This window comes from Ascaphus truei, chromosome 3 (genome assembly GCF_040206685.1).
Source record: "Ascaphus truei isolate aAscTru1 chromosome 3, aAscTru1.hap1, whole genome shotgun sequence".
Taxonomy (NCBI): domain Eukaryota; kingdom Metazoa; phylum Chordata; class Amphibia; order Anura; family Ascaphidae; genus Ascaphus; species Ascaphus truei.
The window spans coordinates 258431661-258449554 of record NC_134485.1 but is presented as its reverse complement, the minus strand read 5'-3'; the positions used below and the strand labels follow the sequence as shown (position 1 = coordinate 258449554).

At 44.3% G+C, this 17894-nt stretch overlaps 1 protein-coding gene across 6 annotated transcripts in view; it reads left to right on the top strand.

The window, feature by feature from the left end:
* MYO16 (myosin XVI) overlaps positions 1–17894 on the top strand; it is a 539667-nt gene that overhangs the window by 428149 nt on the left and 93624 nt on the right. For all 6 annotated transcript variants that reach the window (XM_075590716.1, XM_075590715.1, XM_075590717.1 and 3 more), the window contains one exon: positions 2259–2361. In XM_075590716.1, the coding sequence (XP_075446831.1) occupies positions 2259–2361 (103 nt within the window). The remainder of the gene's footprint in view (positions 1–2258; positions 2362–17894) is intronic.

Sequence of the window (17894 nt, the reverse complement as noted above, 5' to 3'; positions counted from 1 at the left end):
GCGGGCACGGCGCGAATGGGGTGCTATAAAGATGGCGGCGACACTGCCACCCGATGACACATACCGGGACCTGTAACTCGGGAAGCAGGGGGTCCCTGGTCCACAAAGCAATGCGGTTCAGCTCAGGGGACCCCCTGCTCACAGTACACTATTATTAAAAATACATTCATGCTGCTTCGTTACCAGAGCACATAGCCGCAAAGGTAAGTAATGATTATTTATTTATATATGTGTTTTACTCATAGTGTAGATGTGCAGAGGGTCTCCGGAGCTGAACCGCTTTGGTTTTAGGTCCGGGGACCCCCTGCTTCCCGAGATACAGGCCCCTTTATGGGGTGCCGGTATCCCTCTGCTTTGTTTACATTCCGCGGTCACGTGATCGGGACATTTTAATGCAGAGGGATACCGGCACCTCATAAAGGGGCCTGTATCTCGGGAAGCAGGGGGTCCCCGGACCTGAAACCAATGCGGTTCAGCTCCGGAGACCCCCTGAACATGTACACTATGAGTAAAAGTTGTTTTGATATGTTTTCATTTTGCAGATGTTTGCGCAGAGAGAGCGGTGGGTCTCTCTCTGCTGCAAACACATATCGGACGAAACGACCTATCGCCAGGCTATCGGGGGCCAGGATTTTTTTATCACCGACTCATCGGCGTTTTGCTTTCGCAGAGATTCGGCAGGGATCAGCATGGATTCAGCCCTTACTGAATACTGCGAGGGCAAATCGCCAAAATGATGCCTATCAGCAACACTTGCCGAAGAGATTTTTTCGGCGCTTAGTGCATGAGGCCCTAGGTCTCTTTCTCTCATGGATCCAGTGGTGGATTCTCAGGTATGTATTGTAAACAAACCAATATAAAAAAATCTAGTGTAACTGTCTAGATAAAATATAAAAGGTAATTATACATATATACATACATATATCAGAATACATATTATGATATGGTATAAAAAGAATATCTCTAACATTACCTAAAAAATAAACTCTGCTTTCATTCATACCTTTCAGTGACACACAGTCCAATTCATGTATCCATTTGCATTCCTTCAGCAAGAATATGTTTTTCCTATCTTCTCTTCCTCTCCTAAATGGGGGATACACAATCTATAACTTCAAATCTAAGCTGACTAATATTATGTTTAATTTCTAAAATATGTTTGGCTACTGGAGAGTCAGTCTGTACTAAAATAGGATCTTTCAAAGATTACATTCTCTAATGATTGAATTGTACGTACAGTACTGTAAAGACATTTTTGATCTCCTAATTTTTTTCCAAGCTTGAGATGTTGGAAAAATTCTACTTTAATTACTGAGTTGCAATGATTGCATAGTAGGCATGGGTATGTGCCTAATTTTCTTGTGGTTAGCCAGGTCTGAGACTCACCAGTGTTTGTTCTGTGAACCTTAATAAGGTGGTCACGTAGATTGTACCTCTACTACATAAATGAAAAAGAGAGGAGGAGATGTTATGACTTCATTCATTATGTTTTATAGTTGTATTGATTTGTTTAATGATATATTTCAGAATATTTAAAGACATGCAGTCTACTCAATGTTTCTGTGTAGTAATAATGGTACATCGGGATAGCATACTGTAGCTGTAGAAGAAAAGCTGTGTGTAGCATATGCAATGTAATACTGGTCTGCAAATATTTTCAGTCTGCTATTAATTTGCTAAATAGACGTGGGCACTATGACCATTTCTATCTTTCCTTTGGCAGGGCAAATCCAGTATGTCTGTAATGGTCATTGTTATGTATATGCATACAGTAAATCAGCACAAATACTACAGTATATTGGTTTAACACCTACTATTTTGCTGACGATACCAAAGTTCTTAACAATCAAGGTGTATTCGAGTTTTTAAGAAAAAGGACTTCTGTGAACTTACAGGGCTTACACTTGCAAGGATTGCTTGAATATTATTTCAAATGACATACTTATGTACTGTAGCTAACTCTCTTGTGTGTTGCTGCGATACATACTGTAATAAAATGAGCCAACGAGAGAAGCAGCCAGTGTCTTGAATCAGCTGCCCACAAAAATAGAATGGGTTTTACACGCCGTTTCACCCATGGGAGGGCACCAGCAGACGCAATGTAGCCTGCTACATCTGTACGCCTATTGTAACATGGAAAGTAAAATGAGAGGTGGAAAAAAAAACACATTTGTACTGTATAAAACACATTTGACAGCTGTGAAACTGCATTTCCTTAGTAGAAATAGTAACCAACTTAATGTTCAATTTAATTTCAGGTATAAGCACTTGACAGAAATAGCAACAAGGGAGAAACAGAAAGTATCACCTGAAGAGAAATGCCGTCATGTTCTTCAACAATGCAAACTGCAAGGGTGGCAGGTTGGTGAATTGCTCTATTTACAAAAAAAAAGTTTACAAAATTAATGAATTTACAGTGTTAAGATTTGGATACATAGTATGCAGGATTTGATTTGCTTCAGTATATGCTAAGACTCAGACATCGTTTAATGTCAAATCTCGTTTATCTTCTTCCGAGATTATACATTTCAGCATTTAAGCTTTGGCAAATAAAGAAGCTTTTTATTCTTCAAGTTACTTACAGGCATGTGGTATTCAATACAAGTTGATATGCGTTCCTTCTAGTTGGTAACTCGTGACTCCTTTCTGGTGAATATCTTCTGCTGATGTTTCCTCTCTAACTGACCTTGCTCTCAGACCAATTTTTTTATACAGAAAATACTACATACATAGTCATTTCCTATTGTTAGTGTATTTCTGTACATGGCATTAACATTTTTTGTTTATCTGGATTGTATCCATAGCGTCTACATATAAGGTCTTCAACCATATAAGCTAAATAGTAAAAATTCCTTACTTCCACAGTACTAGCCATCAGCTGCTGTTTTATAACCTTTCCATACAAAGTATTCTTAGGATGGGGTGGGGATGGGGATGGGATGGGGGGAAGGGGGATAAGAGAGAGAGGATAGGATTTATTATAGACATGCTAAGTCAGTTATACCTTATTCTTCTTCCAACTCTCAGAAAAAGCAGATGAGTAGGAAAGGAATGGCAGAGAGAATAATAAATAAACAGATGGGGATAAATGGATGAAAGGGACAGTGAGAAATAAGACCATACATCCATTTTAGGGGCTTATTCTAGTAGCTTCGATGTTATCACTGTAAAATCCAATGGTTTGGCATGACCCTAAGGCCGCTCTTATAGTGCCGGTGACGTCGCCCGAAAACAAATACATTGCCGCCGCAGCGTGCACTTATAGTGTGCGCGATGGCGACAAAGCGACGGAGCGCCGTCGCCGTCGCGGAAACTGGAAGCTGGCAAAATTAGATTTTTCAAGGGCTGTCGCGTCACGTGACGGCCCTTGAACAAATCAAATTACCGGAATCCCGCAACCCCATAACTTTCGCCGGTGGCGACAGGTGACGTCACCCGCCGTGTCGCCATCAACGACACTATAGGCACGGCCTAACTCATGGTCTGAATTATTTGTTTTATCATGGTATTCAGAAAGAGTTATCACAAGTCAGATATCGTTAGGTAGGAAAATGCCATACCGCCCGGGATAGCAGTGCCTTTATCTCAGCCTTTTTCTAAGTTCTGCCTGTGCGATCTACCTTCTGTCTGTAAGAGCTGCACAGAGAGAGCGGCATCTCTCTGCACAGCTCTTACAGGCGATCACACTGTTTTAATTTGCTTTTAAGAACACAATATTGAAGCTCGGGGTCTCTGTTGCTGGTATTAATGTGGGGCAGCTCCGGAGACACCCGGCTTCAATCCGATGCAGTAAAAATACATTTTTTTCTTCAGAGTCACATCGCGGATCCCATCTCGCCATCCTTGAGGTGGTGAGATAAGAACCTGCAAGTTGCTTGCGAGTTGCAGCCGCGATGTGCCTCTCAGAGCTACTAGACTAGTTTGATTTCACAAGAAATGTGAGTTTGAGCATTTTGTGAGTGGGAGCGCTGCTGATCAGGGAGAAGCACTTCTCGAGTGAGTTTGGCATGTTATCGAAGCTTTCTTAATAGCTACACTTGCAAACTCATTCGAGAAGTGCCCAAAATTCTCTCTAAGTCACTTATCGAAGCTACTAGAATAAGCCCCTTAATGTCCACATTTTGCACCATTTTCTCCTTTGTCAATTAAAATAAAACAACATTGAAAATGAGCATGCAACAATACAAATCAGCGTCACATATGTAGTCACATAAATATTTGAGGAAGTGACCTGTGGCTCATTCTTTCTGGATGGGAAAATATGTTCATGAACTATTCTTAGATACAAGGGTTTAGATCTGCAATACAGTATAAACAAACCTCCCATGGTACAGATCATCTCATAATATGCAGTTTAAGTGGTAGTGTAATGTAGCTTCAAGGGAATTTTCAATAAATAATTTGTTCTTATTGTACACGGTTGTAAGAATATTGATACCAACAGTGGACATATTTATTATGCTTATTGCGCGTAGTCATTATTGCTATAGTAATAGTTGCTGTCCATATTTCAGTACCTATAACTCAATTGTACTGCTCTCTTAATACTGTACAGTATATGTAACACAAGAGCCTATCCAGGCTCATTCTACAAATAATGACCCTTATGCTCACAAAAGAAATCACTCGTGGAAGCAGTGAATTTTTATTTTTAATTGTCTTAACGATTGCAATATGTGACAATTTGTGATTGTTTTTACAGGGATAAATCCCTGTATTGTGCGGGTGGTCTTAGACTCCTTATCCTCTCATACTGTATAAATTCCACTTTTCCCTACCTTCTTCCCTGCTGTCTATTCATAACTACTTCCCTCTCCTCCTCCATCATTTCAAATCTCTAGTTAAGGGTGGGCTCTCTTTCAGGGCTTTCACATTTTAGGTCTCCCAAGCCACAACTCGTGTACATTAAACTATACCCTCCACTTGTCTCAAGGCTAAAAGGACACTTCCGGAAGAAGTCGTTTAAAACGATGAAACGTACGTCGGGTCAGCCGGCAGTTTTATTTCACCATACTTTATCTGCTACTCATGCGCATCTTCATTGATCAATTCGATCATGATATAATTATTTATACTTCTAAGTATTAGGTCAAACTCTTAAACTACTCCCCAGACGAATGTGTTGGTATATGTGAAAATACACAGCACAATATATCCTGCCTGCACTTGCGGTCACACGTTGGCCACTCTCACTGAACGGCGGAGGTAAAAGGATACAACTTTACATTGCTACCAATGAAGCCTTTAATAAATCTAGCTGAGGCTACGCACCCTGTACATAGCAGTGTACATAACAGTGTCCTCCCTATAGCCAACTTTGGCTTCACTATGTATAGGTATTTTGCGAGGGCTCATACCACTGAATATAATATTCATGGTGGATTTTAAGAGCTACACAAGTTATTAACCATATACAAAGTCTGGGGATAATTTACTGAAGTTTGAAATCAATTTTTGGCGATAGCATTATCACTGTCTCAATCGAAAAGGGTACTGTGTTCATGATTTAGGCATAATCTGGTGGGAGCAAGGGTGCGCTAAATCTCCACCCAGCAGTGGGGTCTAGAGCATTTAACCCCTTCCTCACACCCACCATAATGTCCATATATGGCTCTTCAGGTACATAGAATGGTATCTGTATTTCACTGACTGCCACTAGAATCATATGGCAGCCACGCTCACGGCAGTAATAGAAGCAATTAACCCTATGGCATTACCAATTAAGGGCTATCTAGCACACATTTGCGTGTGGCTGTATATACACGCCCTACACACGGCGAACATCTGCTTCATGCTGTGCGAGAAGCAACAGTAAACACTGAAATTCTGAATACATTACCATCCTATGTGAAGAAGATACTGAAGTACACTAATAATACAGCTCACTAAGAATAACAAGAATGCGGAATTAAATCGGAGTAACAGAGATAACATTATCTCAAACACTACATACCACAGTGTTCCCTCCCTCGGACCAGACCCGTGAACAGTGCTGGACTACTGCCATATAGACAGGATAGCGGACGAGTGACTGACGCTGCCCGCGCACTGTCTATGTATACATACATATAGGCACAAATCCACGGGATTTATATTACGATGAAGGCAAGTACATGTTCTCAGCAAGTATAGTTATGTATACATTGACAAATAGCATCACAGAAGGAATACTGCTAATAAAGTGATATCTGTACCCAATAGTACACCAAATGATGATCTTTAGTTGTACCCAAGGCATACCCTGTATCCATGTAAACCGGAGTTTCTGTGAACTCTATGTGTGTGCACCATCATAGCTTGACACAAGTACAGGCACACTCTGTGAATCAACCTACTTGCCCGGACATACTATATATAAAACACAGTAGCAATATTAACACTACCTTAGCTACGGATATATAGTACTAAGGTCATCACAAGAGATGTCACCCTAGACCCTCACACACACTACGGACGAGACACTGTATACATTCAACTCTGGACACATAGAGGCAGCACTGTTAATTAACCACAGTATACCATACTGACAGTTCTTTACATACACTACTCACTGCATGAATACAATCCATTGAAGAGATATTCATCTATGTAGGGTGTGTGACTAACAACACACCCACAACACTACCTACTGCATGGTCATGATCCACTGGAGAGATACACACCTCTGACAACTATAGATGAGCAATTTCACTATAGGACTCATCTACAGCCGATATCCAGGGGCTTACTAACCCACAACCCCAAAAACGACTTCTGTAGCCATGTGTAAAATTGGTGTACATATATCTTTCATGCTGGCAGTAATCCTGGTAAGTATGCAGGGTTGCCAGTAACAATCATGGAGGTTTGCCCTCAAACCCTGGTGAGGTGTCATATGTCCCAAAGGAAGTGACAACATGCTTTGTGTCCACCCTTAGTGACACAGAGGGTGTCTGTTTTCTAGAGGTGATATAAGACACAGCACTGCCTAAAGTTAGCAGTTCAGTTCTGTTGGTGTTCTGACTCTGTTCAGGAGAGTCATGTGGAGTGTCTGATGCAATAGCTGTGAGTCTGTGCAGCTCAAAGCAGAGAGACAAGCTGGTGAATCTCTCTGAGGGGAGAGGTGGAAAGCAACTCTATTAGGAGAAGGAGGAACCTTCCAGATGGAGTGCAGCAGAGAGATGAGCGGCTAAGCTGTTTGCTGCGAGGGGCAGTCTGCCTATACCAACAGTAAAAGATGCCCTTGTTCACAACAACCCCAATGTGTAAGTGTGAAGTTACTCCACAGTGGAAGGCACCACCAAGAAGGAGCTCCTCATCAGAACCATCTCCTTGCGGACGCAGAGATCCTGATGAGGTGGAGGCGCTGCACTGTATGTAGGTAGGACTTACGCACACTACCTCAGCTGCCTGTCTGGGTTGACAATCCCCACACAACATCATGCGGGAGACTCAGGAGTCCTGTTGCCAACAGGTGCACCAACAGACATCACCATGTAATGGGGGCTGGTTAGACCACAGGGGCCAATATGAGATTGGGTGGGTCAGTCAGGTCCAGAAAATCCGTTACACTTCCATCAATGCACACATAGGGTGTATGCATTTACGCTGTCTGGACACGTGCATATAAGGTATCAGTGGACCCACATGCACAGTCATCTCGTTGTGGCTATACCCACAAATCTCCATCTATGAGCTATGTCATTCTAAATCCTATACACTAGAAGTATAATACTCTGCGCTGTTTTTACTATTATTACTATTACGATTAATATAAAATATTAAAGTTTCTTTTAACTGTTCACTAGAGTTTCATACTGATCACACAGAATGATATATATAATATATTCTGCACTGGAGTGCGCCTACTAGAGGGATACTCTGAGTGGATTGTGCCTCTTTGACACAATCCATCACCCCACATATAGCCTTTATCTTTTCCCTGGCAGCACACAGTGTCCCTTCCACCCCCAGTCTAGGGTTGAGAGCGAGGTTCCTCTCTTTTTCTTCTCACAATGATAACATCAATAGTTTGCTCCAGATGAAACTCACCCTGGGGTTCTTCAAAAGGCAATACGCATCTTCGTAACTGGTCAACATGATAATAAAAGTCTTGTCAATCTGTGGTGTAAACCCTATGGGAGACAAGTCTAGTGATCTCAGTGAATTTTTCAGGAATCCACTTCATAGTTTCTACTGAATATGAGATTATGTGGAATAAAGGAGCACAGAGTCATGTAATTTGTTATATGTCTGGGTTGAGACGGTCTTAAGATGACATTCCATGAGCAGCCTGCCTTGACTGACTCCAGTTGTCCAGAATGGAGTGACATTTTCAGCAAGCAGGAACCTGGAAGTCAGGCCTTGAGCCATTTTGAGTAGGATTCCACAACTATCAGCAAAATCTTCCATTGGAATGGGCCAGCAAAGTCCATATGAAGTCTGAACCAATACTCCTTAGTAACTTAGTAACTTACACCACCAGACACGACCATGTAATGGGGGCTGGTTAGACCACAGGGGGCAATATGAGATTGGGTGGGTCAGTCAGGTCCAGAAAATCCGTTACATTTGGAGGCGCTGCTGAGATATCTGTCAACAGGACAGGCTTTTTCTAGGCACACTGGGAAACAGGAGAGTGTATGCTGCCACTTTGTGCTGTGTTGGGACGGGACCCAGGGGTAGTCAGGGGAGCTGATGGAGTTGTAAGACCGCAGGGACGACCTGGGAACCTGAGAGGAGTTGGGAGTCTGGAGCCGGGCTATAGCTGTTCTAGTCACCTTGAGGTAGTGCTAGTGGTAGGATGCCTAAAGGGATAGCCCGTTAACGTTGTCAGGAATCCTGGAGAGGGTCTGCGCTAGGCTGACCAAGAGAGGTAGACGCCCAAGTACTGCATGGAAGAGCCAGAGTACTCTAGCCCATTCCAGACCACTTACTGCTGAGAGCACAGACTGGAGAGAAAGGAGAGACACAGCATACACAGAAAGAGTGAGCCTAGCCTGAGGTAGTGCAACACGAGTCAGACCTACATTAGGTACACAAGGTGGTGCATCAAGGCAATCTTTATTGTATCGGTGTGGCAGCTGCCCCGCAGAGAGGAGCGCCATGTACAATAAAACCATATACAGTAACCAAATGGCGACCGCAAGAATGGAGGATCCGCGCGGTGCGGAAGGTCCAAAATGGCGGACGGAGGCTGATGGAGAGAGGGCACATGGCGTGAGTGCAGGTAAAGAGCAAGCTACGGAAACGACTTTTGCGAGCCTGCTGTGGAGTGGCGCCAAGGCTGTGGCCGCGCCGTTTTGGTCCTGCCTGGGACCACGGGGTACTTCCCCGGAGGACAGTGAGGAGGATATTGTAGTAGTGTGTGGGGAGAGTGATGGATTTGCTTGCCAGTCAGTGTACAATACACACAGAGCTACCTCAGTTGCTAAAGTGAATGGCCGAGTGAACCAAAATGGCGGCTCCCGCTTCCCTGGGAGACCGCATGGGCCGAGTGCAGAAAATGCTGCAAATGTTGAAGTTGCAGAAAGTTGGCCGGGAGTGGCGCCAAAAGGAAAACCCCACCGTGATGGGAGGTATGGCGCGAAAGCTGCGGCCGCGCCCTCCAGGACTGTGACTGGCTCAGAGCCAATTATGGGCCATAACGTGAATCTGTGGGACCCTCCCAAAATATTCACCAGGGGGAGGGGCCTCTATCTCTGCCAAGCGAGACCCGTGTTGTCTGAGGGAGGAGCTGGATGTGAGCTTCCTGTCCCTCAGTTGCGAGGAGATGGTGAACAGGAGAGACCACTGTGCAAAGTGTCTCCCGTAACCAGCACTACAAAGAGCGAGATGGACATTGGGGTATATCCCTATTCATTGCCAGGAGGCTTCCTGGTAGTCAAGGCTGGGGACAAAGAGACATTGCGGTGCCTGTGCATGCAGTGCAGGTTGCCCGGTGGAGAAGCCAGCACAACGGCTAGGTGCCCCCAATGTGGCATCCACTACCTATGGGCCGTGCAGCCCTTCGTACTAGGGAAGACCATGGAGGCGGGAGCGGACACAGCTAAACTGACAGCTGAAGCCTCGCTCTCGGTCAAAGCAGAACCAGTGGATCCCGGAGAATGGGGATCGCTCCTCATGATAAAGACGGAGCCTGAAGAGAGAGGGGTTTACAACCGCGGTGAGAACCCAGAACCTCACCCTCGGTCCTCTATGGGAGTGCCACTTGCCGAGTCGGAGTTCGGATCCTCGGACGAGGAGCAAGCAACCCCGACGTCAGTGGTGATGCGCCTACCGGCAGACCACTACAGCGGTGCTGCAAAGGAACCAGCACTTACCTGCATGGTAGCGGTGCGGAGTCTCGAGGTGCCGAGATCACATGTGCGGAGGCAACCGGAGCGGTGGAGTCCCACGGCCGTGGTGACTGGCGGAGCAGACGGAGGAAAAGATCCCATCCCGAGCCGAAGGAGCGGTGAGACACATCCTTACCCTCCACAGGCGCCGGTGGTGGCAACGGCGAAAGAAGGCCTAGCCCAGGCCTGAGCGGAGCGGAGAGCAGGACCTTCACTTCCGGCAGTGGATGTCGTTGTGGAGGAAGAGGTTCCGGTGGGGAGCCCAACCCAAGATGGCGGCGGTGAGTCCCGCGAGATCTATGACATCACATCAGGCGGACACAGCGGAGCCGGGTGGATAATGGCCGCGTCCTCGCGACCAAGTAGCTGTACCAGGTCGCCTGGATCCGGGAAGAGCTGGCAGGCCCTGCGGAAGCCTGGGAACAATGAAATGAGAGAACCGGAGCGCCAGTCCGATGGCACCGGGCAAGGTAGCACGAAGTTGCGGGTCGTAGCCCTGCGTATGCCGGCTTTATTTCCCTAGGCCCAACCCCCGGCCATAGTTAAAGCCCCTGCCCCTGTCACTTCCTCATCTGGGTTCCAGTCGAGCGAAGGGTTGTCTGAGGAGTCCCGGGACACTGCTGATGAAAGGACTGGGGAGAACCTGGACTGGAGTGATTGCTTTACCTCCGATGAGGGATCAGGGAGGGAAGTGTTAACCTATGTGAAGTCTCCGGGGGTGAATCGTACTGTAATCAAGCATGTGGCTAAAGGGGGAGTCAAGCGTTATGGTATGCACACTCATTCCAGTGGGATGTCTGGGGATTTGGGTAATGTTGCCCATTTTGTGCCCGTTGCTCGGGTACCACCCTATGTGCCTCCAGTGTCGGCAAGAGTTGCCAGGAATTTCCAAAAGTTGTTACTTTATTTTCACCATCCATAGGAGGGAGAAATTGAGTTCGAAATGGGTTCCACTGATGAGGATAGGGGATATAGTACTGATGAGGAGGAAGGATCATGGGAAGAAAATTGGGATTCTGATAGTTCCATAGAAGATTCGCATACTGATAGTTCTCTAGAGGATTGGGATCCTGAAGTGCTAGACGAGAAGTGGTGTAATCAAGAAAAGATAGTCTACATCTCCAGGAGATGCCTTAAGGAAGTATATGGGCATGATCCTCTCAGTCTACTAGCATCCAGGCAGGAATTATGGGCTGATTGTGGGTGTCCAGTATGTCACCCAGAGTGTTACAGCATTGCTGCTCTAAACCCAGTGGACCATGATGTGCGTAGGCCACCTTAAGAGGGTATGGTAGTACCAGTAATGGATACTCCATCAGGGAGTAATCCTGGTTGTTACACATCTACGTTAGGATGTATCCGTTATTATGTTTATGATGAAAAGATATGTACTGTAATGTGTATTGTTGTGTTTTGCAGTGCTACCTGAAGGAAGGTTCCGTAAAATTAGATCCCAGCCGGGCCGTTGGGTTCCACCAGGGGGAGAATGTAGCCATGTGTAAAATTGGTATACATATCTCTTTCATGCTGGCAGTAATCCTGGTAAGTATGCAGGGTTGCCAGTAACAATCATGGAGGTTTGCCCTCAAACCCTGGTGAGGTGTCATATGTCCCAAAGGAAGTGACAACATGCTTTGTGTCCACCCTTAGTGACACATAGGGTGTCTGTTTTCTAGAGGTGATATAAGACACAGAACTGCCTAAAGTTAGCAGTTCAGTTATGTTGGTGTTCTGACTCTGTTCAGGAGAATCATGTGAAGGTCTGCAACAGTGTTGCAGAGTGTCTGATGCAATAGCTGTGAGTCTGTGCAGCTCAAAGCAGAGAGACAAGCTGGTGAATCTCCCTGAGGGCAGAGGTGGAAAGCAACTCCATTAGGAGAAGGAGGAACCTTCCAGATGGAGTGCAGCAGAGAGATGAGCGGCTAAGCTGTTTGCTGCAAGGGGCAGTCTGCCTATACCAACAATAAAAGATGCCCTTGTTCACAACAACCCCAATGTGTGAGTGTGAAGTTACTCCACAGCGGAAGGCACCACCAAGAAGGAGCTCCTCATCAGAACCATCTCCTTGCGGACGCAGAGATCCTGATGAGGTGGAGGCGCTGCACTGTATGTAGGTAGGACTCAAGCACACTACCTCAGCTGCCTGTCTGGGTTGACAATCCCCACACAACATCATGCGGGAAACTCAGGAGTCCTGTTTCCAACAGGTGCACCACCAGACACGACCATGTAATGGGGGCTGGTTAGACCACAGGGGCCAATATGAGATTGGGTGGGTCAGTCAGGTCCAGAAAATCCGTTACACTTCCATCAATGCACACATAGGGTGTATGCATTTACGCTGTCTGGACACGTGCATATAAGGTATCAGTGTACCCACATGCACAGTCATCTCGTTGTGGCTATACCCACAAATCTCCATCTTTGAGCTATGTCATTCTAAATCCTATACACTAGAAGTATAATACTCTGCGCTGTTTTTACTATTATTACTATTACGATTAATATAAAATATTAAAGTTTCTTTTAACTGTTCACTAGAGTTTCATACTGATCACACAGAATGATATATATAATATATTCTGCACTGGAGTGCGCTTACTAGAGGGATACTCTGAGTGGATTGTGCCTCTTTGACACAATCCATCACCCCACATATAGCCTTTATCTTTTCCCTGGCAGCACACAGTATCCCTTCCACCCCCAGTCTAGGGTTGAGAGCGAAGTTCCTCTCTTTTTCTTCTCACAATGATAACATCAATAGTTTGCTCCAGATGAAACTCACCCTGGGGTTCTTCAAAAGGCAATACGCATCTTCGTAACTGGTCAACATGATAATAAAAGTCTTGTCAATCTGTGGTGTAAACCCTATGGGAGACAAGTCTAGTGATCTCAGTGAATTTTTCAGGAATCCACTTCATAGTTTCTACTGAATATGAGATTATGTGGAATAAAGGAGCACAGAGTCATGTAATTTGTTATATGTCTGGGTTGAGACGGTCTTAAGATGACATTCCATGAGCAGCCTGCCTTGACTGACTCCAGTTGTCCAGAATGGAGTGACATTTTCAGCAAGCAGGAACCTGGAAGTCAGGCCTTGAGCCATTTTGAGTAGGATTCCACAACTATCAGCGAAATCTTCCATTGAAATGGGCCAGCAAAGTCCATATGACGTCTGAACCAATGCTCCTTAGTAACTTACATAAAAATGTTAGGCCTTTTGTGGGTTATATTGTGTAGCTTGGCATGCACTGCACTCATTTAAAACTTTTTCCATGTATGCTTCAATTCTCAGTCACCAGACATAACTTCTGGCTAATGTTTTTATACACACAATTCTTGAATGTTCTGCCTGTAATATTACTAGAATGGTTCAATGTCTTTTTCAGGAATTACATGCTTTTTCCCCCAGAGCAGAGATCCTTTTATGAACAGAAAGTCAATGTTCATGGTTTGAATATAACTCCTCAGTCAGCTCACCAGGTCCTGAATATTATTTATTTTTTAAATATTTTACCAGGAAAAAATACATTGAGCCTTACCTCTTGTTTGCAGATATGTCCTGAGTCACTGAAGGGTCATTAGCTGTCATTTCTGTGACCTGGTCAGCTTGAAGAGTTGAGTAAGGAGAGATTACAACATCAAAACTTCAGCTGGGGGTAATAGCACAGGTGTTATCTGTATAGTCAGGAAGCTCAGAGCATCAGTATTTGTACTGGACTTTGTACTGGACTTTGCTAGATATAGGCAAGTATGTAGTCATAAGCACTTAGCATGACACCACCATTGTATTCAAAGTGACAAGACAGGAGGTATGTGTTTGTTTTCAGGTAGTATATCTAAAAGTGGTTTGTGATCAGTATGGATTTCAAACGAACTGATGTAGCACTCTGCATTACTCCCTGCATTATGGCAAGATAATCTGTAATTTTCTGCATTGTCACTACCACTGAATCTGGTGGAAACTGTGATTTTTTGCATTATTATGGAATATGTTCGGTTATTAGTACAGTAGGTAAATTAAAGTCTTCTATATTTGTACATCCATCAGTTTAATCATAAAATGTCTACACTCCAGCTATGACAGAGAGAACTTCTCTATCCATCTGTTCATAGTTCCACATTGTAGATATTAAGGTTCTTGAATAATATACAATAGTGTATTGTGACAGAGTCATAGACTCTGTATACTGTACTGTACATTAGTAGGAGGTGGCAGTATGCCTGCTTTCCAGTATGCGAGGAGTTAACCCCACTGATTAGGCAGTCCAAAGGTGATCCTAATTAAGTAAGTTCACCTGCTTTTAAAAGAGGAAGAGGCAATGCCTCTGGAGTAGCAGTCTCTCTCAGACACGGAGAGAGGACAGAAGAGAGCTGACAGACAGACACAGGCTAATCATATTTATGCTGTCCCGAGGGAAATAAAGCTCCCAGTTAAGGAGCCAAGTGGTGTTACTGAATATTGTTGGTCTGGTCTAGTTTAGCTAGCCAGCCAGGTAGATAGACTGTGCTTTTGTTTAGTTAGTTCCCCTAAAGGGATAGACTTTTGGTATATGTTTTGTTTTACTTAAAGAGACAGAGCACCCATTGTTTTGTTATATTTTTGGACAAATAAAACCACCAGCATATTATTTCCCCGGAAGAATTGTGTTGCCTCCTCATTAACCACGGTCATCCTGCCACAGTATGTAACACGCTCAAATGCCGTTTGGTGATCAGAGTCAGCTGTTAGTAACCTTTTAACCTCTCTCCTTCTTGATCAATATGCCTGACTTCTAATAGAAGGACAGGAGTACTGACCTCTCAAAGTTGCTCAGGTAATATATGCTCAGTCGGTCCCTCCAGAACATCTAAATAGGGACCCCTGGAATTCCAGAAAACAAAATGTTCATGAAACAGACGTGTGTGTTTCATGGAAACCCTAAATAATCTTTGCCTTTAGCATCCATGTTTCACATCCATTCCTGAAAGCATACAGTAGTTTCAATGAAACACATAAATACATATATGTGTGTGTGTGTTTCATGTCAAGTCTAGTTTTTGGGGATGGATGTGACACTTGGATCCTAAATGCAAAGAAAATTCAGAAGCTTTAGACAACTAAAAGAAGTATGGGGAGATCTATACCGGGTATTATCAAAGGAGACAGGAAAAAGAAGAATGAGTTCAAAAACATCTTTACAAGAGTGAGGAAATTAAAATGGCAGTGGACCAAATATATTGCACACAGAAATTACCATTGTTGAACAAAGATAGTACGCAACTGTATTTCAAGGGATATCAAATAACCAAGATGACAGACAAAACTAAGGCAGGAGGATGAAATCAGAACATTTGTTGGAGCATTGTGGAGAAGAGAGGCTTGCAACCACAGTGCCTAGAAGATCATTGAGGATCCATCAACAAGGACTTAAAATTATGTACAGCATGCATCTATAGCTTTATTTGTACAGTTCCATTCATGTACATTTTGCTTTATAGTAGTAATACACATGAAATAATAGGATACATAATAGAAATAATCACTTATAAATAAAAGTAGACATTAGGAAAAGGAGTCCCTGCCTGAAGTGCTTACAATCTAAGTGGTAAGTAGGGATAACTTACAGAAACAGTTGGTGGGTGTTATGATTAGTTTGTCTGCAAGGGGTCATTGTAAATGCATATGAGATATATATGATAAGCCAACAAAGCTACACATGTTTAATTAAAGGGGTGTGTTTTAAGATGAGCCTTAAAGGTGGAGAGAGAGGGTGATAGTCAGATATTGAGGGGAGTGCATTCCAGAGGTGTAGGGCAGTGAGTGAAAGGCTTTTGATACAAGAGAGGTAGACAAAAGCGAAAAATTAGGACTGAGATCTAAGGAGAAGCAGAAGAGTGTATAGCCTTAAAAGGAGAATTTTTTAACTAAAACATAATTTAATAGGAAGTCAGGAGAGGGATTTCAGTAGGAGAGATGCAGAGACAGATTTAGGAGAGCGTTAAGCGTTTCTAGCAACAATGTCTAGTATAGATTGTTGAGGCGATGGGTGAGAGGCAAGATGGTCAGACAGTAGAAGGTTACAATAGTCAAGACGGGAGAGAGTAAGCGCCTGAGGTACAGTTTGAGTAGTAGATTGACAGGAAAGGGCATATCTTTGCAATGTTACAGAGGAAAAATCAACAGATTTTAGCTACATTGTTAATTTGAGAAGAGGCTGTGTGGGAGGAGTCAATGTGCCAGCATGCTTGTGATACTGGCTATATGATAGTGCTGCCAACAGTAAATGAGATGGGAATTATGAGGAGATCCGAGTTTGACACGTTCAGTTTGAGTCGGCAGAGAGACATGCAGGGTGCTATAGCAGAGGAACTGAGATTTTGGTCTGTACAACAGGTGGAAGGTCAGGGGTTTAAAGGTAAATATGTGTATCATCAGCATAGAGGTGATATTTGAACCCAAAAGATGTGATAAGGTCACCCAGAGAAAGTTTGAAAAGAGAAGAAGTCCCAGGACAAATCCTTGGGGTATATACACCAAAAGATTGAGAGAGGAGGAGGAGGTGTTAGCGAATGAGAAACTGAAAGTACAATGGGAGAGGTAAGAGTAAATCCAGGCTACAGATCTGTTACAGATGCTAAGATTATGGAGACTGTGAATAAGAGAGTGGTCTAAAGTATCAAAATCTGCAGCGAGATTAAGTAATAGAATCAGGGTGTAATGGCCTTTGTCTTTGGCAGCTTGGAACTCCTTAGTTTTTTTGGTTAGGGCTGTTTTGTTGAACACACAAAATCCAAGGGGATCATGGGGAGGAAACAAAAATAATTTAAGTGCAGCAGAATAGCAATGTGGAAAAAAACCTCCAAACGGCTTGGCTCTAATAGATTGACTACTTACAAGATGTAAGAGTCAAAATGGCAGGGTTGACTCATACAGTCAGTGGTTGGTAGACGGTATAGTTGTCATCTAGGTGGATCAGGTTCTCAGGAGGAAGTGGCCCAATGTTGAGAGAAAGAAACTGGCATAGCGCAATCAACCAAGGTAAAAAAGTTTATAGCAATAAAAGTAATGTACTCACAATCTAACAATAAAAAACCGGCATATCACACTGCAATAGTGTATGAGAGGGTAACTGCAGCCAGCTGGCTCACCATCCCGCAATGCTAACATGTGGCGAAACGCGTAGAGTGGGAGTCTCATCCAGAACGGAGCCATCAGCAGAGGAGTTATCGGAAGATCCAGCCCTTACCTAGCGACGGACCTGGATCTGACGTCAGACGCCAGTCGGAGCATTGTCACAGCTGACCGGAGGCAGAGATGGAGAAGTGGGGAGCATTGCGGGATGGTGAGCCAGCTGGCTGCAGAAAATTGGGGGGCGCAAGATTATGTAGGGGGGGGCGCAGGCTGCGTGTGGGGAAACCTGGGGGCAGACAGAGCTGTGCACTGGTGGCCAGAAGCTCCGTGCTGAGACTGCTTCCCTGCTCTGTCTGTGTCAGAGGGGGTGGGGCCTTGCTGCGGGGCCTTCACTGCACACAGACAAGCCCTCCTCTTCCTGTCTGTTACCCACCCGTTTTCAGCAGCACATGGGGGGACCTGAG